At 45.0% G+C, this 26744-nt stretch overlaps 2 protein-coding genes across 2 annotated transcripts; one reads left to right on the forward strand and one right to left on the reverse strand.

Moving 5' to 3' along the window:
* The first annotated feature begins 1076 nt into the window (after positions 1 to 1076).
* Gcna (germ cell nuclear acidic peptidase) lies at positions 1077 to 10932 on the forward strand. The gene is made up of 6 exons (XM_047535244.1): positions 1077 to 1434; positions 2628 to 2703; positions 6351 to 6495; positions 8279 to 8417; positions 9465 to 9669; positions 10243 to 10932. The coding sequence occupies exons 1-6, from the start codon at positions 1077 to 1079 to the stop codon at positions 10490 to 10492; spliced, it is 1173 nt and encodes a 390-aa protein (XP_047391200.1). The 3' UTR covers positions 10493 to 10932.
* A 1887-nt stretch (positions 10933 to 12819) lies between these two features.
* Positions 12820 to 16222, reverse strand: Cxcr3 (C-X-C motif chemokine receptor 3). Its single transcript, XM_047536675.1, has 2 exons — positions 15828 to 16222; positions 12820 to 14401 (listed from the first exon to the last, which is right to left on the reverse strand). Exons 1-2 carry the CDS (start codon positions 15837 to 15839, stop codon positions 13307 to 13309), a joined length of 1107 nt encoding a protein of 368 aa, XP_047392631.1. The 5' UTR covers positions 15840 to 16222; the 3' UTR covers positions 12820 to 13306.
* Between the last annotated feature and the right edge of the window lie 10522 nt (positions 16223 to 26744).

The following is a 26744-nucleotide window of genomic DNA, read 5'->3' on the forward strand; positions in this document are numbered from 1 at the left end:
GGCAGGTGCTCTACCGCTGTGCTACAGCCCCAACCCTAGCACATTTTTTTGGTTTGGAATCAGTAGCGAGTGCTACCTTTTCTTTCTGTGTATGTAGTTGACATGGCTATGACTGTGCTCCCCACATGTCCTGCTGCCTTAGACCTTGGGTGTTCCTCTCAGTACCCTAGAACTACACTAAGGAAGCAGTGAGGAGAAAGTCAAGAGCTGAGGCTCCAGTGTCCTGGGGGCTGCTTTGCTATTCACTATTCTCATTCCCTCCTTCATGTAGGAATAAGGGAAAGTGAGGAGAAAGGAGTAAGAGGCATGGGTGCCATCATTTTTCCAGCTTGATGGAGACTTGTGGGGGTGATGGTTTAAAAATGCCAGCCACCATATACTATCTTCATAGTTATATAAAATGAAGAGCTCCAAAAGTTTAACCAGGACATAATCACAAAATAAAGGGCATGTTTGTATATGATATAATGAACTGCACTATTATGTATGATTATAAAGCTCCAGTAAAAAATAGGGGGCAGTCCTTTAAATTATAGAATTTTAACTCCATGCAAAAGAAATACCACTGTATTATTCTAATTTCTCTTATTTATACTGTGGACCAGTGAAAACACGTAACTGCAGGCCTGAGTACAGAAACCATCAAGTAGCTACATTATCATACTTGGAGAAAATGGTTTGGAAATTACCACTGAACTTTGATCATTATTTTATCTGTCACTGCTCTCAGTAAAATAAAGAAAAGACGAGCAGCTCAGGAGGCTGAGGTGTAAGGATCACAAGTTCAAAGCCAGCCTCAGCAACTTAGCGAGGTCCTAAGCAACTTAATGAGGGCCTGTCTCTAAATAAAATAGGAAAAAGAGCTGGGGATGTGGCTTAGTGATTAAGTGCCTCTGGTTTCAATCCTTGGCACCAAAAAAAGGGGGGTGGAAACAATTTCAAATAACTATAATTCTTAACTGTTTTTCATGGTTCCAGCTTGTTTAATTTGTTCTCAATAATCTGCTAATATTTCATGTACAAGGAACAGGTAGAAGGAGTGTATTTATATACTTGTTTCTTGGATTTCAGATGAGATGTTGGAAGAGTTTTCTGACACTGAGGAGCAGCCAATAATAATTATTGATGATGATGATGATGATGGCAACAATAACAAATTGGAGGGTCCTAAGCTAATTGAAAAGGATTCCTGTGATCGGGGCCAAATTTCTTTTGATAAAGAAGAAGTAGATGAGTTTGCTGCCTCCCAGTTCAATTCACCTGATAATGTTGATGAGATGCAGGATTTGGGTAAAAATATTGACCAGCCACCAAATGATCCTGAGGCTAACCTAGAAATTATAGATACAAAGTTGCCAAATGAAAAGCCCATACCTGTGATGGAACAACCAAAGAAAAGGAAGGACAAAACCAAAAATACAGGTGTGACACCAGGTAAGCCCATCATGTCAAGTGTGTGTCCCACCAAATGTGCCAAGCCTGCCAAGTGTGTCCACAGCACCTTTACTACTCCATGTGCCTGTGTCATCAGGCCTGTCTGTCCTGCTGCCAACCTTGAGCCATTACAAATTCCAAGTGGCAAGGGGAAGCAGTCACCTCAGTGGAAAGGATCTTCCTGGAAATAAGGGAGGAATACCCATATCTGCCTGTTCACTGTTTTGCCTACTTGGAGTGTTCTCTCCTTGCATCTTTTGTCCTGAGGATATCCCATTTTTTTCATAGGACCCAGCCTGATTGTCAGTTGTTTTTTTTTTTGGGGGGGGGGTGCTGGGGATAGAACCCAGGGCCTTGTGCTTACAAGGCAAGCACTCTACCAACTGAGCTATCTTCCCAGCCCCATCAGTTGTTCTTTGAAGCTATAAACTTAATTAGAGTGACTCTTCCTTCCTGGGTGCCTGGAGTTCTAGAGTCTCTTTTCTAAAGTACTAATCACACTGCATTGTAACATGGTCCTGAATCTGCCTCCCCAGGAACCTTTTCAAGGGAGGACTTTCACCTCATTTTTGTTTCTTTCCAGATCTAACCTTATGGTTGGCATGGAAAAGATGTCTTATTTTAAAATAAATGAAAAAGTAAAACTATTGGTTCCTAATTATTGGCAGTGTGAGTCCTAGGTGAAGGTAGGAAGGTCTGGCTTGCAGATTAGGTAAAGGTACTGCTGAGGATATGAGCCACTCCTTGAGCAAGTGTGTGAACTATGCTGTACCATTACTCAGAGTGTGTGAGCCTCAATTGCCCACATGCCCTGGTCACTAACAACACATACACTGATGCTCATGACAGTCCTCAGTATCTATGACAGAATACTACCCAGCTAACTCTAATAGTGGCTCTGCAATTGTCATAAAGTCACTCAGACAACCCTACACATGGTTTTATTGATAGATGTTCTGTGCTTGGTTGTGTAAGTCCCCTCCTGGGTTTACCATTCTGTTAGTTTCTCTTTTTTTAATATTTTTTAGTTGTAGATGGACACAACGTCTTTATTTTTATGTGGTGCTGAGGATCAAACCCAGTACCTTGCACGTGTGAGGCAAGTACTCTACCACTGAGCTACAGCCCCAGCCCTCTGTCAGTTCCTTGATGGTATAAATTTCCAGGGTACAAATTGACTATTATCCTTCTAGCTGGTAATGGAAGAAAAAAGCGTGGACCTTCAAAGAAGAAATCCAGTGCAGTAAAAGTTGAAAAATGCGAGACTGGGTATGTATTTCTCAACACCCAATTGAAAAGAACTTGATTGCCTATTTATTGCATGTTCAGCCCACTGGGCACTGGAGGGGAGTCCTTCAAGGGTATGGAGTATGGTTGGGTGAAGGGTGGCAAGGTGCCTGTCCCTAAGTGGGAGAGCACACACAAGGCAAGAAGGCTGCCTGCCAGCCTCTCTCCTTGCTTCCCCTAGTGCCTGAGCTGCCAAGATTCCTGCAGTTACCAGGGTAGAGTGGAGCCCTTTTTCCCCTATAGCACCTCTGATGTCTGAAATTTCCTTTGTCTTTAAACTCAGGTCAAAGAATATTGTGTAACCAAACAAGACACTACTTTTAGGGTGGATGCAGCCTCGTGGCCACCTGTTTTCACTAAACCAAGGCAAACGTAATAGAGATGGTGACCTGTTTGTTAAGTCTGTTGGAATTGGAAGGGAGGGCAGTTAAGAATGTCTTCCAGGCTTTCTTCTATTGCTTCGAATGAACCCAGTTTTTCTAAATACTGTGTATATCTTTGTGGTATTGTTGTTGCAATTTTGGGACTGGAACCCAGGTCTCCCACATGCTAGGCAAGCACTCTACTATTCAGAGTGCCTTCCAGCCCTCTTGTAAATTTATTTTTTCTTGTAAATTTTTGAAGTTTAAATGTTAGGATGAAGTGGATTGCTTGTAGTTTCCTTATTTCTTTTCTTTTTTTTTTTTTTTTTTTTTTTTGCGGTGCTGGGGATCAAACCCAGGGATTTGTGTTTGCAAGGCAAGCACTTTGCCAACTGAGCTATCTCCCCAGTCCAATTTCCTTATTTTTATTAAGCTGTTTATCATTGATCCTAAAAACAACTGATAATTTAGGCCAAATATATTAATAACATAAAGCAAAAATCAGTATATTTTCTCATTTAGATTCAACAACTTCTCTTCCTTTTCCCTTAAAAATGTAGTATAGTAAGCATAATTTTCTTTGTTTTACTTGCATTCAGGAGTAATACTCACCTCTGAAATATCTTATAAGAAAAGGAATGTAATTGAAGGACTTATTTTCTTGTGAGCACTTCTTTTTTTATTGTTTTTGGTTGCTTTTTGTTTTTGTTTCTGACAGTGCTGTGGATAGAATGCAGGGCCTCGAACAGGCTGAGCTGATAGGTCCTCTGTCACTGAACCACAGCCCCAGCTTGAACTTTTTTTTTTTTTTTTGGTGCCAGGGATTGAACCCAGGGGTGCTTAACCACTGAGCCACATTCCCAGCCCTTTTTATATTTTATTTAGAGACAGGGTCTCATTAAATTGCTTAGGGCCTTACTAATTTGCTGAGACTGACTTTGAACTTGCGATCCTCCTGCCTCAGCCTCCCAAGCCACGGGGATTACAGGTGTGCACCACAATGCCCAGCAGCTTGTTTCTTTTTTTTTTTTTTTTTTTTTTTTTGGTACTGGGGATCGAACTCAGGGCCTTGCGCTTGCGAGACAAGCACTCTACCAGCTGAGCTATCTCCCCAGCCCTGTTATTTTAAAATTTGTATTCTGGAACAAAATATGGAGGCATTGGAGCAATGGACTTCTTTGCATCACTGTGCCTTTTACTGACTGAAGTAGCCAGTGACAGCCCACTGCCACTGCCTTGCAGCAAGTTGTCTTCTCTGGATACCTAGATACATTTTTAAGCTGCTTTGCTTATAGGGATAGGTATCTTAGGTAGCTCCCACGTTGCTTTGCTAGATAGAGATGGTGGTTGCATAGAAGGAAGAAGTTTTCCTTGGTGTCTTTATCAATCTGCCTCATTCAAAATAGGCTAACCTGTTTGGACTCTTTAACTGTTTTCTTGGTACTTCCTGTGTCAGTCTGGGGGCTTCCTGTTGTGTTTAGCATTGTTCCTGTGTATGCTGCTTGCTGGTTATGGTGTCTGATGTACCCAGTTTGGGGTCTTTTTGGTTCCTCTGATGTGGTGATGTTCAGCCTGCAGTGAAGTGGCACAGGTCTTGAGGTGAAGTTTGCTAATCTACAAGACCAGCTTTCCCTGAGTACACACACACAGGAGTCATCCTCTGCTGAAGCCTGCAGGTGGCTCAGGTTTTCATCTACCAACTTTTCTGATGGAAATTTGCTTTCAAAACTAGGTATTGGAGGCAGAAATGTTTGAGTTATCCATATAAGGCTTTGGAATGAAGACCCTTGCATTAGCCTTCTTTGCATGTCTGATACTTTCCTATCCACACACCAACTTCTTCACATAAGGGCTATTTTGTAATTTAAGGGTTAATAAGTGTTCTGGCAAAAACTGCAGTGTCAAGAGTTCTGTGGAGTCAGAATCTCTGTGTTTGCTTCTATTTTATCTTTTCAGCTCTGTGGACTCATCTCTCTGGACTTGTGGATTGTTGCAGCCAAGATAAAAATGCTTCAGTTTAATTTTTTTTTTTTTGTGGTGCTGGGAATCGATCCCATGGCCTTGTGCTTGCAAGGCAAGCACTTTACCCACTGAGCTATCTCCCCAGCCCCCAAAATGCTTCAGTTTAATTAAATAGTTATTACAAGCATGAGTCCTTTATATGCTCAGCACTATTCTTTGTGCCATTTGTATTAGGCCTTGAAAGTTGGGGCAGCAATTGTAGTTTAATGGGAAGACCTGTGAGATTTGGATCAGAAGATTCATTGTCTCTGTGGCCTTTGGGCAAGTTATTTCTGGGCTTCAGTTTCTTCATTTTCAAGGTAGAGATGGTAAAAACAGCAGTGCTTCTTCAGAGGTGCTTGTGAGGATTGAATAGGATGAAAAGAAAGTTCTTTGCAAATGATAAAGCACCACATGGATGGTGGTTCTAAGTAGAGGTGGGGATGGGGAGTCACTCTAGGCCATGGGAGAAGAGGTGCTGAGATATGTGGGAAATCATGATTTGTGTCCAGGGAATGTTTGTGTTGCCCTTGACCATAGTGGAAATGATAGCTGGAAGTAGAGGTTGGGATCAGATTGACATGGGCCTTGAATGCCAGGCCAAACGGTCAATGAAAAGGCACAGGGGAAAGTTAATTGGAATGTGGCCTAAGAAAATGAATCTGGAGTTGTGTACATAATTGGATTAGAAGAAAGCCTGGCAATAAGGAAGAGTTGGAGGAATGCTGTTGAATCAAAGCATAAAGGGGAGGATGAGAATTTGATTTAGGTAGGTGACAGTGAAGTTGGAAAGGAGCAGCTGCCTGGAAGAGCCTTTGGGAAGGAGATATCAGTCTGTCTCTGTGCCCAGTTAAACATGGGGTAAGGGAGGAAATGAGTTAAAAATGCCTCTGTGGTTTTCAGCCAGTTATAACAGAAGTTTGATATTTGAGAAAATTGCACTGGAGATAGATTCAATGTGTTAGTCACTTGGAAATTTGTGTCAGGCAATTGTAAATTCAGAACTACATCTTAGGAGAGCGCTCAAGACTGCAGCTACAGTTGTGGAGATCAGTCCTTTTGAAGTTGAAACTAGGCCTCCCACCTCTGAGAATGTGCTAAGAGTGAAAAGAAAAGGGTATGAATGGAAGCTTGGGAAATGCCCTCATCAGAGGAGCTAGAGGAAGGAGAAGCAGCAAGTTTTCAAAATTGCTCCTAGTCTGACCTTTATGCATTCTATTTCTATTTCTTTAGCTATACAAAACTCAGTTGAATTTACCTTTGCAGGAAATCTATGTGCAAAATACCTGGATGTTTCTTGCGTGACCTTGAAAAGTCAAAGCAATATTCTGGAAAGAATTTCAAGCAAAATAAGGATGAGTTGGTTCAGAAAATCTACCAACTGTTCAACAGCACTGTCTTTGATCAAAAGGTATAATTGATAAATGAGCACTTATTGAGCATCTGCTATATGTCAGCATTCTAGGGTGTGCCACATAGTGTGCTGAGAATGTATACTTCTGCCCTTGATAAATGTCAGTTCAGGTGGGGAGATGAGAGGTCCACGAAAGAAATAGAGAATGATTACGGGTTATAATGTATGCGACAGATGGTTTTTACTGCAGGAGATCAACAGAGAGAGAGAGAGAGAGAAAGTGGCTGAGAGACTGGGTGGCCAGGAAATAGGATTTCCTGGAGGAAGTAGACTCCTGGTTCTTGCAGGATGGTAAGTAATGAGAACAACAGTGATGAGGGGGCAGGCATGTGTTGAGTCTTGACTGCCTGGGAGAGGGGGTTCCTGTTGAAAGATAAAGGGAAAGAGTAGCGTGAGTTGGGCAAGTTAATTAACCTCAGTTTGTCTCTTCATCTGAAAATGGGGACAGTAACAGTACAGTCACCCCCTGTATCCATGAGAGATTGATTCCAGGAATCCCCAATGAATACCAAATGTGCAGATGCTCAAATCCCTTATATAAAATGGCAAAATATTTGCATGTAACCTATGTATATCCTCCCATAGACTTTAAATCATCTTTGCATTACTTATATAATAGCTTATGCAATATAAATAGTATGTAAATAATTCTTAATGCTGTTTTGTTTAGGGAATAATGACACATGGAAAAATCTGTGCATGTTCAAAAAGGTGCAGTTTTAAAAAATAGTTTCAATCTGTGGTTGGTTGAATCCGTGGATGCAGAACCCACAGATCCAGAGGGCCAAATGTATTTACTACCTCCAAATTATTGTTAGGCCTACAAAAGTTCATTTTTATGTACACACACACACACACACACACACACACACATACACACACACACACACACACACACACACACGTACCTAGAACAGGGTCCATTAAGTTCTTATTTTTTGATCATGAAGAACCAGGTAATGGAAAGCCTTGGGGATCAGGTTGGAGGATATTATATTTAAATCAGTGGGTACCACTCACTGCACAGGAATATGGGGTGACATGTAGTAGTTACTGAAAGACATTATTAATCTGACAGTCTGGAGATTTAGGCTAGATTGGAAAGAGTATGGATGCAGAAACCTATTGGTCCTTTTGTTTTGATTTTTTTGATTTCTGAGGTTTTGTTTTTGTTTTGCAGCACTGAGGATGGAACCCAGGGCCTTGAACATGCTAGGCAAGCACTCTACCTCTGAGCTGCACCCCCATCCCTAGATCATTAGGTTTTTAGGTTTTATTGTCTTCAGTGATAAGACTTGCCGGAGGGAAGTTCTCATATCCTAAAGTTTCCCCAGCCTTTAATGTCCTTCCTGTGGACAGTGGTGGTATTTAAGATGAGCAGAGCCTGATGTATCCTGAGTTGCATTGTCAGTTCTTCCTTGCTGCTCCTATGCACAGGTTTTCAGCTCACCCATCCCAACAGGCTTGTGCCTCTCTCCTTAACTGCCCCAGACTTGTCTGTGTACAGGCGAGCACAAATCCTACATGCATCAACAATCTCTTTTGTCTTGATTGCCTATTAATTATCTTTACCTGGACTGTAACTTGGCTTTTATTCTTCCCAGAATGTTTAGATTTGCATGCCCATTGAGAAGATTTTCCCCCACTTTGTTTAGCTTCAAAAATCTCTCGGGGAAAGTTCCTCTTAGTTTGGATTAGAGGGAGAAAAACTCTTGAGTTCATATTTTCTGGTCTGCTTAGAACTGCTTTCTGATTCCTTTCATTTGCTTTTTATTCTCAGCTTCCAGAGAAAATAGAAATCACCTGGAATAAAAAGATGCTGAGAACTGCTGGCTTATGCACCACTAGTGAGACACGACACCCCAAAAGGGAACGCTATGCCAAGATTGAGATTTCTCTGAAAGTCTGTGACTCTGCAGGTGATGGCAGGAGTGTGGCAGCTTTACTGCAGTGCTCTTTCTTTTTGACACTGTACCTGTTAAATTACTTTTAGCTGGCAGCCTGTGTCAGTTTGAACTGCCATTCTTGGGTGAACAGTCCTACCATATGTTACTTAGAGGATGTTACTATTGTATGTCTCACAATTCCTGAGAATCCAACTCATCAATCTACCAGGCCTGCCTTTCTGTCTGCATTTTCCACTTGTCAGAGGCAGTATCTCCATTCTCTCCCTAGGTGGGATTCCCAATCTGCCTATATCTAGCCAATCACCAAATCTTCTTTCATGGTGGTGACTCTCCCATTGTCATTCCTTCTCCATTTCTGCTTCCACCCAGGTATGGGTCCATATCCCCTCATTCTTCTCCCTGCTGCATTCAGTATCCTGCACACTAGTGTTGCTTTCCTGTTAATAAACCCGGGACTTTTCAATGCCTAGAGCCTGACTTTGAGGCCATTGTAATCTGTCCTCACTCCACTTAACTGGACCTCTCTCTCACTATTGCACCAGCCCATGCCCCAATTAGGATTCCTTCTCATTTTACCCTCAAAGTGTATCACATGCTTTCCTGGCTTCAACCTTCACTCCCAACAACTTTGTGAGCTTTGTAAATCCGATCATTTGTCCAGGGCCCAGCTCAGATCCCCATCTTGCTGCAGAATCTTACCAAATGCCGAAGCCCTAGGGATTACTCCCCCTCCCCCAACCATGGCCACTTATGTTCCCTTAGGGCAGAAACCAAGTCTTGTCCAGGTGTATTTCTAGCAGCACCCCACAAAAAGATGAACACATTGGAGGTGCTCCAAAAAGACCTGCTCACCTAAGGCTTGCTGCCATTAACAAAATCTGGCTGAAGTAGGCAGAAGTTTCACTTTCAGAATCCTGGGAAGGTAACACTGATGGCTGCCTGTGAATACTTCTGTAAGATGACTTTGTGTCTGGTGGTGGTGGAAGTTGAGGGGTTGGGTAGCAGATCAGAAACAAATTGGTTTTAGTGCTCACAGTTTCTTTTCAATCTTCTTCCAAGATCGCCTTCGTGATACTTTGATCCACGAAATATGCCATGCAGCCTCTTGGCTGCTTGACGGTGTCCGAGATTCTCATGGTGATGCATGGAAGTATTATGCAAGAAAATCCAATGCCGTGCACCCCGAGCTACCCAGGGTCACTCGTTGCCATAACTATACGATTAATTACAAGATTAATTATGAATGTACTCAGTGCAAAACCAGGTAAGACCTTTCCCCTCAGACTTTTCAATTACCTTTTCAGTCTGGCCTCTAAGTGGCTCTTGGCAGTGACTGTAGGAGTAAATTGAAAGGTGTCTGATTTGAGGAATGAACCTATTTATTTCTCTGTTCTCTTTCTCTAGTCCCTATTTCTTTTTTTCTTTTCTTTTTTGTTTTGTTACTGGGGATTGAAGCCAGGGATGCTTTATCCCTGGGCTACACCCCCAGCCCTTCTTATTTTTTATTTTGAGACAGGGTCACACTAAGTTGCTTAGTGCCTTGCTAAGTTGCTGAGGCTGGTCTCAAACTTGCAATCCTCCTGCCTCAGCCTCCCAAGTCACTGAAATTACAGGCATGTGCCATCATACCCAGCCCTTATTCCTGTTTCTATCCCCTAACCCTCTCTCTATTACTCTTATACCTAATTTGAGCTGGCCTGACCCTTCTGCTACTGGGGCCCCATTCTCTGAGAACCCACAGGAAATTTTCTCTTTGGGTCCAAGGCTAACATCTCAGAGCTGATGCTGATGTATGGTGACTGATTTCTTTGTTGTGTGATGTCTCTTTCCTCACTAGGGTTGGCCGCTACACCAAATCGTTGAACACTGAACGCTTTATCTGCGCCAGATGCAGAGGGCCTCTGGTCATGCTACCGTTAACTCGTAAAGATGGAACCCCCATTGAACCCCATGTGAGACCATTTGCCAAATACGTGCAGGAGAATTACCGAGTGGTGTTTCAAGGGACGGCTGGGATCAGCCATGGGGATGTGATGAGAAAACTCAGCAAGGATTATGTTGCCAGTAAACAAAAGAAGAATCCTTAGAGTATGAGCTAAGTCCCTTACTAATGAAAAGTTTTAGAAAAAAATCTCTATTACTGTGAAGTTATGAATATTAGAGTTTAAATACATGTTTTGAGGTTCATATTATTCATAATAATTGTTCTTAACCAAGAACTCTATAGCTAGCCATTGTGTCCTTGACCATACCATGAAACTCTCTGGATCTACCTTGGGTCTTATTTTGAAAGCAGAGTTTTAAAAATTTGGAACACAATAGAAGAAAAATGAGTTTTTGAGAGTGGCAAGTTGAGAGAATGAGAATGATATTGGAAAGAGAATAAGTTTTAAAAGCAGCACTTCACACAGGACCACTGTCAGATGTAACTTGTTAAACCCACCTCCACATAAAAGACAAACATGTTGTGTGAATTCAGTTGCTAATGACATCGAGTGGAGCTGTCTAGCTGTTTAGTTGTTCAAAAAATAAAATGTTTTTGCATCTTACTCATTAGCAAAGTCTGTTTGTTATGTTTCTTATTTCTGTGACTGCTCGTAAGTTCTTCAGCAGACTCCCTATTTCTGAGAGATGTCCAGGATGTGGACTGGAACCGACATTGTATTTGTTTCCTCTGGCTGCCACAACAAAGTACCATAGACTTTGTGACTGAAAGCAACACAAATGTATTATCTTACATTTCTAGAGGTCAGAAGTCTGAAATGAGTCATCCTGGACTAAAATCAATGTCAACGGGTGTTCCTTTCTGGAGGCTCTGGGGAGAATCCATTTCCTTGTCTTTTCAACTTCTAGATGTCACTATATTCCTTGGTTCATGACCCTTTCTTCTATCTTCAAAGCTATCAACATCTCTCCCTTTCTTCCTTCTCCATACTTCTAAGGACCTTATGGTTACATGGGTCCACCTAGATAATCTAGGAGAATCTTCTTATTTTAAAGTCAGCTGATTCACAAACCTAATTTCCTTTCAACATGTAAGGTAACCTGTTCATAAACAGGATTGGATCATGGATGTCATGGTGAAGCCCATTTTTAAGCCTACCACAAATATCTTTATCAGTCTAGCATTACTGATACTTCTTATATATAAGCAGGATGTGTTATTCTAACATTTCCCTTTGATTTTGCAGAGGCTTAGAGTATTCTTTTAGTGGTCACAAACCCCTAACTGGCTAGATGTGATTGGAGATGTAGGGTAGGACAAACTTCCCCAACTAACTGCTTGGAATCCTCCCCTCTTTCCCTGCCTCTAGCCATATCTGCAATCTCAGCAAGGGCCCAACTGGCCTGTCAAACTGGGTCGTGGCACATCGGTGACTTCATTAGAGGGAACTGAGAGTGCAGATCTATCCCTTCACCCTCTGCCTTAATAGCTCTGTTGTCTTTCTGGGAATCTCCAGTTAATTTTTCCTTCAATCCCAGAGATAGATGTGGAAAAATGCTCCCAGTGTTGATGTCTGTTGGCAAGTAATCCTATCTTTTGCTTTTCTATATGCTCACTGCCATTTCCCTACTAAGTACCGGCATCACCTCTTGTGTCACCTGAATAACCAACATAGCTTTCTGACTGGACTATGATACCATCACCTGATCCCAAACCACCTTTCAGTCTTATTTTCAACCTTTCTCCATCCAAACCCTTAACTCTAGCCAGCGAGAACCAATAAGCTTCACTGTTTTCAGCTGTCTCACCTTTGCTACTGCCCACCCTTCTACCTAGCAATACTGTCTCTCTCCTTTACCTTTTAAAATACTACTTGCCCTTTAAGTCCTTAAGGAAACCTTCCCAAATGACTCCAGCTTTTGTATTCTGAGCCCTGGATTCACTGTGTCATTCTCTTCCTTAATGGTACAGATAGCTTGGTATTGCTAGTTCTTACCACATTTTCCCTGCTGGCCTGAGCTTCTGGATTGCAGGACTATGTTTTATTCACATCTGTTGATCCCTTTTCCAAATTATCAGCCAACTGCATAACTGTTCACTGCTGCCACCCAGGTCCCTGAGGGTGTCCACTAGCACTACTGAGCAGTATGGAGTCCAGAGAGAGCAAAGGAGTACCCAGGAGGACAAAGAGAAGGCTATAGAGACACATTAACAAAGGCAGGATGAACAGGCATGGATCCAGGGCTGGGAAGGGAGAAACAGTGTATCCTTACGCCCAGTCAGGGCTGTCCATTTTTTTTTCTTTTTCTTTTTTTGTTTTTGTACCAGGGATTGAACCCAGGGCTGCTTAACCACTGAGGCACATCCCCAACCTTTTTTTAATATTTTATTTAGAGACAGGGTCTTGCTGAGTGGCTTAGGGTCTTGTGAAATTGCTGAGGTTGGCCTTGAACTCGAACTCCTCCTGCCTCAGCCTCCTGAACTGTTGGGATTGTGGGTGTATGCCACCGCACCCAGCAGAGCTGTCCATATTGATGACTACTTCCACATTCTGGTCCTGATTATCATGTTTATTGAAAAGTTTTAAGCAGAAGTTTAAACATAAAAATAAAAGCAAAAACAAGTCTTGGGGACCACAGACAGCCACAGTTGCTGCTGAGCCATGGCCCCATGGGGCAGCATTCTCTTCACCTTATACAACTGACACGTAGGGAAGGCCAATTTCTACTTGTTGAATTAGAAGGGCAGTGGGGCTCCAGCAGCCACTTCTCAAGTGGCAGGATAGGGTTTGGCGGCTACAGAGCAGCAATGGTGATCCAGGTGCTGAGGCTGCCAGTGAGTCCCAGAGATAAGGTTCTGAGGAGAGCCAGAGCCAGCTCAGCAGCGAGGGAGGGAGAAGCCTGGAATGTGGGAAGAGCCAGGCTGCATGGGCCGATGGGGATCCCCTATTTTGGCTTCACAAGCCTACAAAGGAGGCCTCTGTGGTCTCAGACCAAGATGAATCCCGGCGGGAAGATGATGGTTGACGCTGGAGCCTTCTCTGGACAGGGCAGCCCAGGCGTGTGAGCAGCATCCACATATGCTCTCGGAACTTGACACCCACAAAGGCGTAGAGTAGTGGGTTGAGGCAGCAGTGCATGTAGCCCATGCCTGAGGTGATTGACTTGGCCACATCCACATGACTTTCACGGCCACAGTTGCGGGCCAAGGCTCCCAGGTCCATAAGAGTGTCCACCAGCACCACCAGGTGATAGGGAGTCCAACACAGGGCAAAGGCCACCACCACCACCACCACTAAGCGCATGGCTCGCAGTCGCCGCTGGCCTCTAGAGACCAGGAGTACAGCCAGGATGCGGGCATAGCAGTAGGCCATGACCAGAAGGGGCAGCAGGAAACCTGCCACCAGCTGCAGCCCACGCAGAGCCGTGCGACCCACTGGTGGGAAGCTGTACTGGCAGTGGGTGGCATTGAGTCGCTTGTCATGGCGGGCTGAGAGGAAGATGAAGTCTGGGAGGGCAAAAAGCAAACAGAACCCCCAGACAACTACACAGGTGAGGGTCACGCGGGCCCGGGGCCCCCTGCGATAGAGCTGGGTGGCGTGCACTATGCTCAGGTAGCGATCAAAGCTGATACAGGCCAGCAGGAGGGCTCCAGCATAGAAGTTGATGTTGAAGAGGGCACCTGCCACTTTGCAGAGACCAGAGCCAAAGACCCACTGGACAGCAGCATCCACCGCCCAGAGCGGGAGTGTCAGCACCAGCAGGGCATCAGCCACAGCCAGGTGGAGCAGGAAGGTATCGGTGCTGCAAAGGGCTGCCCTTTGGCTCAGCAGCACAGCCACCACCGCACCATTGCCCATCAGCCCCAGCAGAAAGAGAAGGCTGTAGAGGACTGGCAGGAAGGCTCGGTCGAAGTTCAGGCTGAAGTCCTGTGGGCAGGGCTGATAGGTACAGCAGGAGTCGCTCTCGTTTTCTCCGTAGTAATAGGGATAGCTACAGTTTTCCAGGAGGGATGCAAAGTCTGAGGCACCTAGCACTTGTCGTTCACTCACCTGTCAAAGGAGGGAGGAAAGAAAGAAGGGAGGCTGGGACCATGTAAAGGCCTGACGACAGCTGCCCCTTCATGACCATGGTGTGTGTATGTGTGTGTGTGTGTGTGTGTGTGTGTGTGTGTGTGTGTTACTAGGGATTGAACCCAGGTATGGTCTATTACTGAGTTACATCCCCAGCCCCTTTTTAATTTTTTTGAGACAGAGTCACACTATGTTGGCCAGGCTGACCTCCAACTGGGGATCCTCCTGCCTCAGTCTCCTGAGTTGCTGAGATTAAAGGCAGGCACCAACATGCCGAGCCCCATCGTGACTTTTGATTTAGTCTGATCAGCATTTCTCGAGCAGCTCCTCTGGAAGGCAGGCTCTGAGGCCTGGGCTAGACCCTATAACTGTTGCCACCTTTCTTCCAGGGCCACTCTTTCTGAACTTCATCTGCCCAGCCTGTGCTCTTGGATGGTGACTTCCCTTCTCAAAGGCTATTCCTTACTCTTCTGGAGTCGCCCCATGGGGCCATAGATCCTGGACAGGAGGAAGAGCTTCCCTCCAGTGCCCAGAGTCCTTCTGGCCACTCTCTGTCCCTTCAGACTCCCTTCATGACTTGCCAACTTCAGTGCTGTGGCCACGCCTAGTTTAACCACCTGCCTCTCTAGGCGCCTCCCCACTATCCACTCTCAGTCACTGGCCTTCGTCTCCTCAGCCATTATCTGGGGACCCCAACTTCTGGCCTCTTCATGGGGTCTCTCTACAAGTCACTGCACTGCCCCCCATACCTGATTTCTGCTCTGTGCTTCCTCTCCCCTACACAGAGGCTTGCAAACCCATTTTTAGCCACCCACTGAGGACAACCCAACCAAGTTTTAGCAGGAATTTTCCTTCCTTCCATCCCTCCTCCCTCCCTCCTTTCCATCTCAGGAGACAGGTTCTAGCTAAATTGCCCAGGCTGGCCCTGAACTCCTGGGTTCAAGTGATCCTCCTGCCTTGGCTTCCAGAGTAGTCGCAACACAGGGGTGTACTACCACACCCAGCTAGTGGGAATCTTTTTTAATCCTCACTCCCACCCCAAACCACTCCAGAGTGGCAGGCCTCCCCAATGCCAATTCAATCCAGCTCACAAGAGTCTAAGTTCCAAGTCCAATGAAGGGAGCCTTAGAAGTCTTGAAGATTGAGCCTCTACTGCCCTCACCAACCCAATTTTGCTGAATAGGTACCCAAACCAGAGGGGAGGAGACTTGCTTGTGGTCAATCATCAAACTGTGTTCCCAATTCCCTGTCTAGTGTACTTATCACAACTCCTACTGCCTCTACCAGCTCACCCAGCCCTCTGATGCCCCGGGATTGTAGCTGTGGACCAACCCTGGCCTAGCCCTAGAGCCCTGGGCTCCCCACTCCAAAGTATGGGCTGGCCAGGCTGGGCAGCAGCACTTACCTCAGGGACCATGGCTGGGCTGGTGCTCCGGCTTCTGGGGTTGCGTGCTGCCTGCCCCTTTGCTTTGGTGCTTGTGGTTGGGAACCTGTAGTGCACAGAGGAAGTGAGTGTTTCACAGTTCTTAGTGTAGCCTCTTCCAGAGGGTTATCTATACCAGACCTCCCTGGACCCCAGGCCACAGAGTTCACACTCCAGCCATTCCTGTGGCTGAGTGAAACCACTCTGGAGGAACTGACTGCAAGTCTGGGAGCAGAAAGTCTGGGTCCTAGGGAAGGGCAGAGGGTGGCTGGGTAGAAGCAGGTCCTTTGAGAGGAGAGATCCGAAGGAGAAGCCACACAGTGGGGAAGTGGAGGGCAACCCTGCTGACAGATGCAAGAATTGCTCCTTCTTCGGGTCAGTGCGCAATAAATTAGAACATGCGTTCCTCTGTCCTGGGCTGGAGTTGATCTCTGCAAGATTGTACAGAGTGAATTGCTAAATGTGTTAATTGTAAAGAAGGTTAGCTTTCTTGAAAAATGAAACTATTTTAAAGAAATCCTTCACACTAAATCTAGTTCTTTGCCATTGCCCCACCCCGTTAATCAACAGGGGAAAGGAAAGCGAACCACTAGAGACAAACTTGCTATGTGCTAGACATTGCTAATTTAGGTGCTTTCTCTGATGTTACCTCATTCCAACCATGCAAATCCCTTGTGAGGTGGTGGGTTGTCCCATGGATGATTCAGAAAGGGGAAGGACTTTCGTCAGACATGGCAAGTGAGGGTGGGTGGGGGAATGAGCCTCCAGCTAACTCCTTTTACCACTCATTTTGCTGTCTTCAGTTTCTTGTAAATGATAAACTGAGATATTCATGGGGCTAAAAACAAGTGAAGTAAAGCTACATTTTTTTTAACATGGATGAATCTAGAGAAACCAATGCCCACATGGTGGGAGAGGCAAGTAACCAAATATTGTGTTTAGTTGGACACCACTTATGTACATTCTAGGAACCACCACACAAAGCAATGCCATATTGTTTTGGATATGACTGCTTGTTCTCAAAGTTTAGGACAGAGACTGGAGACACTGCAAACTCATGAGAGCAGTTGCTTCCAGTGTGTGAAGAATGGGGTTGGGGATGCTGGGGTTGTGCTCAGTGGTAGAGTTCTTGCCTAGCACATGTGAAGCACTGGGTTTGATCCACAGAACCACATAAAATAAAAAAAAAAATAAATAAGTAAATAAACAAAATAAAGGTAAAAACGATTAAAAAAAAGAATGGGGCTGAGAAGAGTTCTGATTTTAAGGAAAAGTTGTAGGATAGCTTCATGGTGCACAGTGGTAGAACAATTTCTTTCCCACCTTCACGCAGCTTTCCCCTTCTCTCCTTCCTTACCTATTGTCCTTCTCATTATCAGCAGTCAAGGGTGCTCTAACTTACCTCACCCAAGCAGATTCTTCTCCCCCTATGCTAGCCCATGAACTTTGGGACCAAGTTTTCAGCTAGATTTCTCCTCCAAAGCCTCCAGTCTCATGTCTGAAATTCAGTTCAAGTTCATTGACATGCATACTTGCCAGGCATCAAAGTTCTCTCCTTCTTCAGTACACAGGTGTGACTCTGCTTTCCCTGAAATAGCTTGTCACCTACAGGGTTCAGGTCAAAGGGAATGAGGCCCTGGAGTAAGTAAGGAGAAGTGAAAATAGAGGGAACCAGTAGAGTTCCTGAAGCCAGTCTAGTTAGGACAAGTAGGACTTGGCAAATGACTGCCTATGATGGAAAAGGGATGGGAACTGGGATCACAGTTTCCCCATGCTTGTCTGTGAAGGGGTTTGAGGTCACTGGATTTCTGCAAATAAGAATAAAGACCACAAAAGTTTATATTTGTTCTTTTTAAAGGACTTAGTCTGCAATTATGTTCTTCATCCCTTTTCTGGTATTAAGAGGATCTTTGTTTTATGAAAGAAATGGTGGCAAAAATAGATGGTCATTTTGGAAATATCTTGTGTTGTCAGAAGATGACAATCCAACATTGAGTCCTCCAAATAAATGTTGGAATATTATTGGTCTCTGTGAAATATTAAAGTCTAGAGATCCCTGGTCCCCTTTCTGGGCCCCAGTCTCCTCATCTGTGATATTGGGATGATACACCTTCTCTGGTTGCTGGGAAGGATACCTGGGAGAAGGTCAGGGCAAGAGCTTTGGAAAGGTGCAGAGAACTTTCCTTTCTGAGTCCCAACATCTTGATGTCAGTGCTGGGTCCTGAAAGGCCAGCCTGAGCTCTTGCTGCTCTTGGGCTGACCTGTGTGACTGTGACACAATGGGAAGAACACTGAATTTGTCTGGACTCAAGCACTGACTCCACCCAGTGTGAGGGGTGCGATCTTGGACAAATTGCAGAACCATCTTGAGCCAGTTTCCTCAGTGAGGTTATTATAGGTGAATTGAGATAACCAAAGCCACAGGCTCCAATCACAGGGTCAAGTATTCGGTAAGAGCACCATGGGGAAAGCTGAGTAAGTGGGATATGGCCACAGATCTAGAGCCGCTGGGAGCCTTTCATCTCAGGGTAGCCCACAATTGAGGGTGGTACCTTGTGGGGTGTGTAGCCGTGATCGGATGACTGGTCTTCCAGAAAGATTGCCCCCTTGACCTTGTTTGGGAATGGGGACCATTCTCCAGTCCTAGTCAAGTCCTCTAGCTGCCCAGCTGTGTGATTCCAAGCAAGTCATTTAATCTCTCTGCCTGGTTCCCCATCTGAAAATGGTTCCTATGATAGTATGCATTTGATAGTGTTTCTGTGTGAACTGCAAACAATACGAGTAGAAAATGTCTGGTACAGTGTAGGTGCCCAGTTGTCTTTACCCACTCTAGTAACTTTCCAGACCAACCCCTCTGAAGCCTCAGAATGGAAGATCTGCCGTGGCCTTCTGCTGTCATTCACAGCTAAGGTACCTTGGAAAGTTCCTATGTCATGGCAATGAACGAAGCCTTTGTCTGACCCTCTAATTCTGTTTGTCCTTTCCAGTTACAAGCAGCCTCCAGACTAGGTCAGAGCCAGACCCAACCCTTGGGGAGTTCTGGCTAAAGCCCTCCTGCTTTTGCTCTCCATAGCAGCCATGGGGAAGCCTGAGGAGGAAGTTAGTCAGAGTGAAGCTATGGGCCCCACCTGTGGTCAAGGTGTGAAATGTGCACCTGGCTCTTCTGCCACACCTCCCCCTGTTATTTTCATTCTTTCACACCTCTGGGCTGTGGTTTGGGGAGATGGGAGGCTCAGAGATCTAAGCCCTGGCCTAGTCCCTCACAGGAAGGAGGGCCCCTACAGCTGTCTACCCAACAGCCTACCAGGGACAAGGGCCATTTCCTCCTTTCCATCTTAGTCTTCTGCTTCACAGTCTCTCTCGAAGCTCCTCAAAATCCCCTGTGGAGCCCTGCTCCAAAACCCATGGACTTGACTGCTAGCCACAGCCCATCAGATTAAGGCAGTGGTCCAGGCTGGAATTGAAACTTTTTTATGTGAAGTGTCCTAGCCCCAGGCAGGCGGGCAAGCTTAAGACACTGCTGGGACTCTGAACTTCCTTCTTCTGACCCTAAATTCCCCAAGGAAAGAAGAGCTCAAGTAACAGGGATGCCCAGAGACTGGGGACTATCCCTTCCTCTGCCCTGCATTGTGTAGTTCTGGATCCTCCTGGGACTCAAGCCCTAAGGGCTGGTGCCCTGGAGGGAGCTTTGGTAAAATTTGCTTCTTGCATTCCCTTGTAGTTCCCCATAAGGTGGGGTCCAGCAGGCTAATAGGACAGCTAACATCTACTGATTAATTAACTTTGTGCCAGGCACTGTTCTGTTGTATTGGGATGAACTCATACCCACAACTATATAGTAACTGTGGGGTAGTTTATTATGACTCCTGTTGTACAGATGACAGAAATGCAGGCAGTTTAAGGAACTTGCTCAAAGTCACACAGCTAAGTGGCAGAGTCCCTGCATTCCTACTGATTACACTATAACACTTTGTAGGATTGGAGGGCCTGACATTGAATAGTTGAAAGAGGACTACTTTTGCCTTATCTGTAATGTTTTACACAGAAGCTGCATTCACCTATTAACTATGTGACTAAATAGTCATCAAAAAGGTGAATAAAATAAGTTCAAGTACTGGGACAACAGATGAAATCTGAATATGGCCTGGGGATTAGACAGAAACCTCATATCTCTGGTATTGTGCCAATTTTGAAAATTTCAGAGTATATTATTGTTGGAAAAAAAATCATTGAGGTAGTTAGAAGCAAATACCTGAAAGGCCCCAGCTCTTTGTCTTAAACCCATGACCTAGGACACTCTACCAAACCCCCCCCCTGGGAAGGTTGCACGGCCTACCTGGAGGTCGTTAAACTGATAACTAGGTTAAGAAAGAATAGGGCGGTTGGGAAAGCATAGATCATCGGGTCCCAGGGAGTGCCTGAACAATCAGGAACTGATAAGCGGGAACCAGGAACCATAAAAATACCAAGAATACCAAGTAATAATTGTGGATTTTTTTGGGATATAATAACCTTACCCTTCAAGTAACCTATGTGCTGTGTACGTGCTGGATTCAAAATAACCAATAGGAAACCTGTTGCTTACCGCGCGCGCGAAACCTGCCCCTTTACCCTATAAAAAACCTGTACCCCAAAGCCCGGTGTGCCAGTTCACCGAAGCTCCGGCTGAGGTTTTACTGAGCACCCGCAGGCGCCTGTGTAACCAATAAACTGCCTCTTGCTTTTGCAGCCAGTGATTACGTGGGTTCTTCCTTGGACAGGGGGGCTTAGGGTCTTTCAACCTACTTTCCTAGGACTTGGAAATCAAGTATGCCAAGTGAGAGGGGATGCTCAAAAGATAAAAGAAAATTGGGGTGACGGGTGACATGGAGGAAGGGTAGAAGGGAGCTCTTTGCACTATTCTTGCAAATTTTGTTTAAGTTTGAAATTATATCAAAAATAAAAGTTACCAGTAAACTTATTGAAACAAACAAACAAACAAGAAAGCCAGTGACTCAGGAGGCTGAGGCAGGAGGATCCCAAGTTCACAGCCAGCCTCAGCAACTAAGCGACACCCTGTTTAAATAATTATAAAGAAAAGGGCTTGGGGTGTTGCTGAGTGGTTAGGCGCCCCTGGGTTCAACCCCTAGTGTAAGGGAAATCCCACCCATGCCAGACATGGGAAATCACATAAGGGAGTTTATTAAGCAATCAGAGTGTCTCCCTGCAGGGTAAGAGAGAAAATGAGAGGAAAAGAGAAAGGAAAGAGAAAGGGCATGTGCTAGAGAGAGTGGAAAGCCAGGAGGATAGAGAAAGTGAGTAGGAAAGAGAGATAGATGAGGAAAGATGGCGGGGTAGCTATAGTAAAGCTGTTGAATTCCGCCGGGCTAACAGGGGGCCAATATTGGAGAAGGATACTTGCAAGCTGACTGATGAACCAATAGCTAGCCAGGATGTTCACAGATTGACAAGTGGTTGGGAGGTGGGGAAAATGACTGCAGTGGAATGGGCGGGGGAGCAGCTTTATACATTACACCCAGTACCCAGGGGGAAAAATAAAATTTACCAAAAGAATCTCTCTCATTCTGGGCACCGTAGTGCATGCCTGTAATCCCAGCCAGTGGCAGGAGGATTGAGAATTCAAAGTCAGCCTCAGCAACTTAGTGAGGCACTAAGCAACTCAGTGAGACCCTGTCTCTAAATAAATTTCAAAATAGGGCTGGGGATTGGCTCAATGGTTGCATGCCCCTGGGTTCAATCCCTGATATTAAAAAAAAAAAAAAAGAATCTCTCTCATGCAGGATGCGTTTGGAGTCCAATCCTGTCTCCAGGAGCAGTTGAGAGCCCTTGAAAGAAAAAAGGTAGGACCAGGGCTGCATGGAAAATAATTCTCCCTGAGTGTGGCCTCTGGCACAGCTCTTCTTTCACTTCAGTTCCCAGTGCTCCTTCCTATGGTCTCACTTTGTGCTTCTAGACTCCTGTGCTTCTTCCCTTTTCCATTGTCTGACTACCTCCTACCCCTCAGTCTTTCGAACCAGGGAGAGAAGTGCCTCTTGTCACCAGCTGGAAGTCCTTAGCAGCTGTGGGCCCCTTCTATAAGCCACTCATGATTTCTCAAAGAATAGAGGCTGCACCTAATATTCCCAGGCTCACCCTTGGCTCGGATTGGGTGTATAGAAGGGAATGGGGTTTGTGTCCTTCAGAGGGTGTCACCAGCTGAGAGCCTGAAGTTTTTTTTCCCCATACTTCAGTGTACCTCCCAAGCTGGGCGAAGCCAGTCCCAGGAAGGCCATGCTCCCTGAAGGGCAAGTAGTCTGGGCTGTTGCCATGGAGCTCCCGTGAATGTTACCAGATTTGCAGCCTTTTTTCCTACTCAGTAACATCGACTAGTAAAAAGCCAATTCTGGTGTGATGGAGGAACCAGATCTGATTATAAAATAAAATTATAGGAACATTATGATGAAGAACCCATGCTTGGGGAAAGGGTTAGTTTCCCCCCTCCTCGGTCAGCCTCTCTTCAGGGAACCTGATTAACCATGGGTGCCATCTATTGAATTGTAAATAGCTTTTTCTAGGAGTCTTCCCTCTCTTGAAATGTAAACATCCCTGTGACAGAGTTTCAAGGCCAGAAATTCAACAGATGCCTGTGAAGAGTTCTTTCTTCTTATACTTCAAAACTTTCTGAACTCTGTAGGAATGTAGTTACATCAGTTAATTGCTAGGCCAATTAACTGCTGTCTAAACTATAACCTCATAGACTTAGTTCTTAGAAACAAAGCTCTTGGGGAGATAAACTCAAGTCATCTTGAGTTACTGCTGCCTGTGGTGAAGGCCACTTCTTGAGAACACCGCAAGAGTTTTACTGTCTTTGTTCTACACCCGAGAAAAACTTATTGTAAATTCCCTGTGCATGGTCTTTGATCATGTAGTCCAAGAATTCAAACCCATCAGTGTTGTAATGGTTAAAAAATGATGCCAAATTTCCTATGAAAGTCCTGTGTAATCGCAGCTCCAGGCCCAGAACTAAAGAGCACTAGCTCATCTGGATCCTCAGGCATAAAAAAAGCCTGAGTTCTCCAAACCCTCAACCCTCAAGAGATCAAGTGGTGCTTGGTCTCTTGCTGAGCATAATTTCCATAACAATGGGAGCAGGCAGAAAATTTTATTCAATGGTCAATGAATGGAGAAAGGGAGTTCGCACTTTACGGCCACCTTCTCCCTGAGCAGGTGAGGAGTTTGATTTTTGCTAGGGTTGGTGATGAGGGGTTGTGGCAGCCAAGCTGCCAGAGCAGAGCTTTTCATGGGGAGGGTGAAGCTTTTCATAAATCAGGGTGAAGACTCTTTTTCCTAATTTGGGCGTAGTTGGATCTGTCATGGTACCAGTGGGTGTGTTTGGTTTTTGTTTTTTGTTTTTTTGGTATTGGGGATTTAACCCAGGGGTGCTTAACCACTGAGCAACATCTCCAGCCCTTTTTATCTTTTTTAGGGCCTCACAAAATTGCTGAGACTGGCCTCAAATTTGTGATACTCCTGCCTCAGCCTCCTGAGTTGCTGGCATTACAGGGGTGTGCCACAACATCTGGTTTATCATTATAATAAGATTATAAAAGATTATTATAATCATGGTGTCCAGATTACATGGAGTGGGTTTGGAGCCCCCCTCAGTGATTAGAGGCTTGGAGCATGTGATTATCAGCATCAGGCTTTAACTTTTGCAATCAAGCTGAGAGGACAACAGGCTATGAATAATTTTAAGGTTCAGTCTAGTGACAAGAAGAGGAAAAGGACCCCTCTGAAAACCATGGTGCCTACCTCAAAGATACTCTACTGAGCAAAATCTGCTGAGTAGTGTCCATCTCTGGGTTATTGCCTTGCAGAACATCTAGTAGTACTGTAAGCTGTCCTCCTAAGAAGGGTGGGCCTGGCTCTAGTCTGGACTCAACGTGCTTGGAGTCTCTGGCCTTCTAGAAAATTCCTAAATCAGTCAAAACTAATTTCCTACAATTCCAACAGTGTTTTGTTGGCCTTGGAGACTTTGTTCATGTGCCTTGTGAAGGGTGCCATGGTCCAGGACCTGCCTTCTATTAGAGTGGAGCCCATATTTCCCTGACTAGGCAGCAAAGTCATCTGTTCAGGCATTGGCATCAGTGCTTCTATGGCCAGAGCCAAGTTGACACTGTATGAGGCAGCATGGCTAAGTGGGCAAACATATGATCTTGGGGGTAGACTATCTGGATTGTGTAAGACCAAAAGGACGGGAAGCAGACCTCAACGGATTCAGAGAAGCCTTCATTCCTTTGAAGGCTCAGGCGCCCTTGGGGCCCATTTTCTGGATGGGAAAATGGCCCACAGTTACAGAGGGGATTTTGGTTTTATATGGTACAATGATGTAATCATTGAAAGCCATGAACATGCAGTTTTGACCATCAGGGGCTGGTTATACAGGTTAAAACTTTAATTTAGGAGGGAGTTGTAAAAAGGTAGAAACTCATTGTTATCTGGGGAGGTAAGAGTCCAGATCCCGAGGGATGAGTACTCAAATCTTGCCCATTGCTTTTCTTTCTCTGGGATCCATTGTTTCCCAGAGTTTCAATATTTGCTGTGCCTCCCTTTAGGACTAATTTGCGATGGGGGAAGGTCAAAGTTTAGGGCACAGCACTCAGTATTTGCCCCTTTCCTTTAGGGCCCATTGTTATTAGGAAAGTGTGCACTGGAACAGGTTTAATGTTTGGCCAATTTTCCCTCCTCCTGAGTCACACTGTCCCTCCGTTTTTCTTGGGGAGGTGTCTTGTAGGAATATTATTTTCCATAACCCAGATTGGATTACTAGTTCTATCATTTACTGCTGTGTGACCTTGGACAGGTTATTTCTTCTCTGCTTAGGATTTCTCCTCTGGATTAAAATATGCAGTGTATGTAAAGGTGCTCATGTCAGTGGCTGGCACAGGGTCAGCTCTATATATAACTTGCTAGCTATCCCCCTACACTGACGGTGGCTGTTCCAGTTCCCCTTAGAACTATACACACCCATGGGGACAGCTACATTTGCATTGAGGCAACACAAACCCCAAACTGGAAAGATAGGCCTTGGCCCTACTAGAGTTGAAGTCCTGAGGCATTCGGCTGTGGGACCTGAGAGTCAGCTTGAATCCAGTGTTCAAGTGTTCATGGGGAAGGGGATGGGGCTGGAGGTTCCTTCCAGATTTAGTACCTGCTGGGTGCTCTGTCAGTTCTGAGATGAGTGTGCTAAGGATTGGGCCCAGAAGGTGGGCTTTGCCTCTTTTTTGGACAGGACTTAAAAGGAGCTTGAGGAAGTTGAGTGCTGGTGACACAAGTCTGTAATCCCAGTGACTGGGGAGGTTGAGGCAGGAGGATTGCAAGTTTGAGGTCAGCCTCAGTCTCAGAAATTTAGCAAGGCCCTAAGCAACGTAGCAAGACCCTGAAAGACCCTAAGCCCCCCTGTCCAAGGAAGAACTCACGTAATCACTGGCTGCAAAAGCAAGAGGCAGTTTATTGGTTACACAGGCGCCTGCGGGTGCGCAGCAAAACCTCAGCCGGAGCTTCGGTTATGTGGCACCCCGGGCTTTTTGGGGTACAGGTTTTTATAGGGTAAAGGGGCAGGTTTCGCGCGCGCGGTAAGCAACAGGTTTCCTATTGGTTATTTTGAATCCAGCACGTACACAGCACATAGGTTACTTGAAGGGTAAGGTTATTATATCCCAAAAAAATCCACAATTATCACTTGGTATTCTTGGTATTTTTATGGTTCCTGGTTCCCGCTTATCAGTTCCTGATTGTTCAGGCACTCCCTGGGACCCGATGATCTATGCTTTCCCAACCGCCCTATTCTTTCTTAACCTAGTTATCAGTTTAACGACCTCCAGGTAGGCCGTGCAACCTTCCCGGGGGGGGGGGGGTTTGGTAGAGTGTCCTAGGTCATGGGTTTAAGACAAAGAGCTGGGGCCTTTCAACCCTATCTCAAAATAAAAAATAAAAGAGGATGGGGATGTGACTCAGTGGTAAAGTAACTCTGGGTTCAATCCCCAATACCAAAAGTAAAAAAAAGGAGCTTGAGGAGACACGAAATGGAAACCATACTCCCTCCTGTGGCTCCTGGGAATTCCTCACTCACAGAATACCAGGTTAATGCTGACAGCCACAATGCCTGGAGGTGAGAGGACAGATGGGCGCAATAATAATATTAATCAGTAACAGGAAGCATATTACCATGTGCCAGGTGCTGTATACACATACATATATTCATAAAAACTCTGCAAGTTAGGTTATATTCTTATTCCTATTTTAAAGAGGAGGAAATAGTTAAATAAGTTGCCCAAGGTCATGAGAAGACCCCTGCCCCACCAGCTCAGGCCTATTTTAAGAGAAAGAGAAAAAAATTATCGGGGCATGTTAAAGAAATTTATCTGAAGATTTAGCTAAGAAAGGGCAGGATAATTGGGAAAGTCAGAGCATGTCTTTCATTAACAGGAGCTGATAAGCAGGAACTATAAAACTGTCCTGTAAAACTTCTGATACCAGATTCCTGACCAAGGACAGAGTAAATAGGATGAGATAACAAAGGACTGTAAATGACAAAGTAAAATTATGGCTTGTGAAGCGTGTTATCCTAAGTTCTGAGCCGCTCTGACCCCCCCCCCCCCAGGAAGGTTATCCTTAACAAGGTTCCTTCTCGGGCCTTCACAGATAAAATGAAAGAAGTCTGTGTTTATACATTCTTTACCATTTTTACGACCCGTGCTGCGGGCAATTAGGGAAAAACCTGTGTTTATGCAGGTGCGGAAGTGCGAGGCTGCGGCAATTTGGGGAAGCCTGTGTCTCTGTCTGTGTCTCTATCTATCATCCCCCCCTCTCCAGTTAAAGTAAATTTATGGCTTTTCTAAGGATGTCTAAATGCTGGAT

Source organism: Sciurus carolinensis, chromosome X, assembly GCF_902686445.1.
Source record: "Sciurus carolinensis chromosome X, mSciCar1.2, whole genome shotgun sequence".
Lineage (NCBI taxonomy): Eukaryota > Metazoa > Chordata > Mammalia > Rodentia > Sciuridae > Sciurus > Sciurus carolinensis.

What these genes read in the sequence shown, in the direction of transcription:
- Gcna (XM_047535244.1), top strand. Translation starts at nt 1,077, where the DNA reads ATGTTGGAAGAGTTTTCTGACACTGAGGAGCAGCCAATAATAATTATT. An exon ending in AAATACAGGTGTGACACCAG is followed by an intron (nt 1,435 to 2,627) that starts GTAAGCCCATCA and finishes TTATCCTTCTAG; the next exon opens with CTGGTAATGGAAGAAAAAAG. An exon ending in TGTACTCAGTGCAAAACCAG is followed by an intron (nt 9,670 to 10,242) that starts GTAAGACCTTTC and finishes TTTCCTCACTAG; the next exon opens with GGTTGGCCGCTACACCAAAT.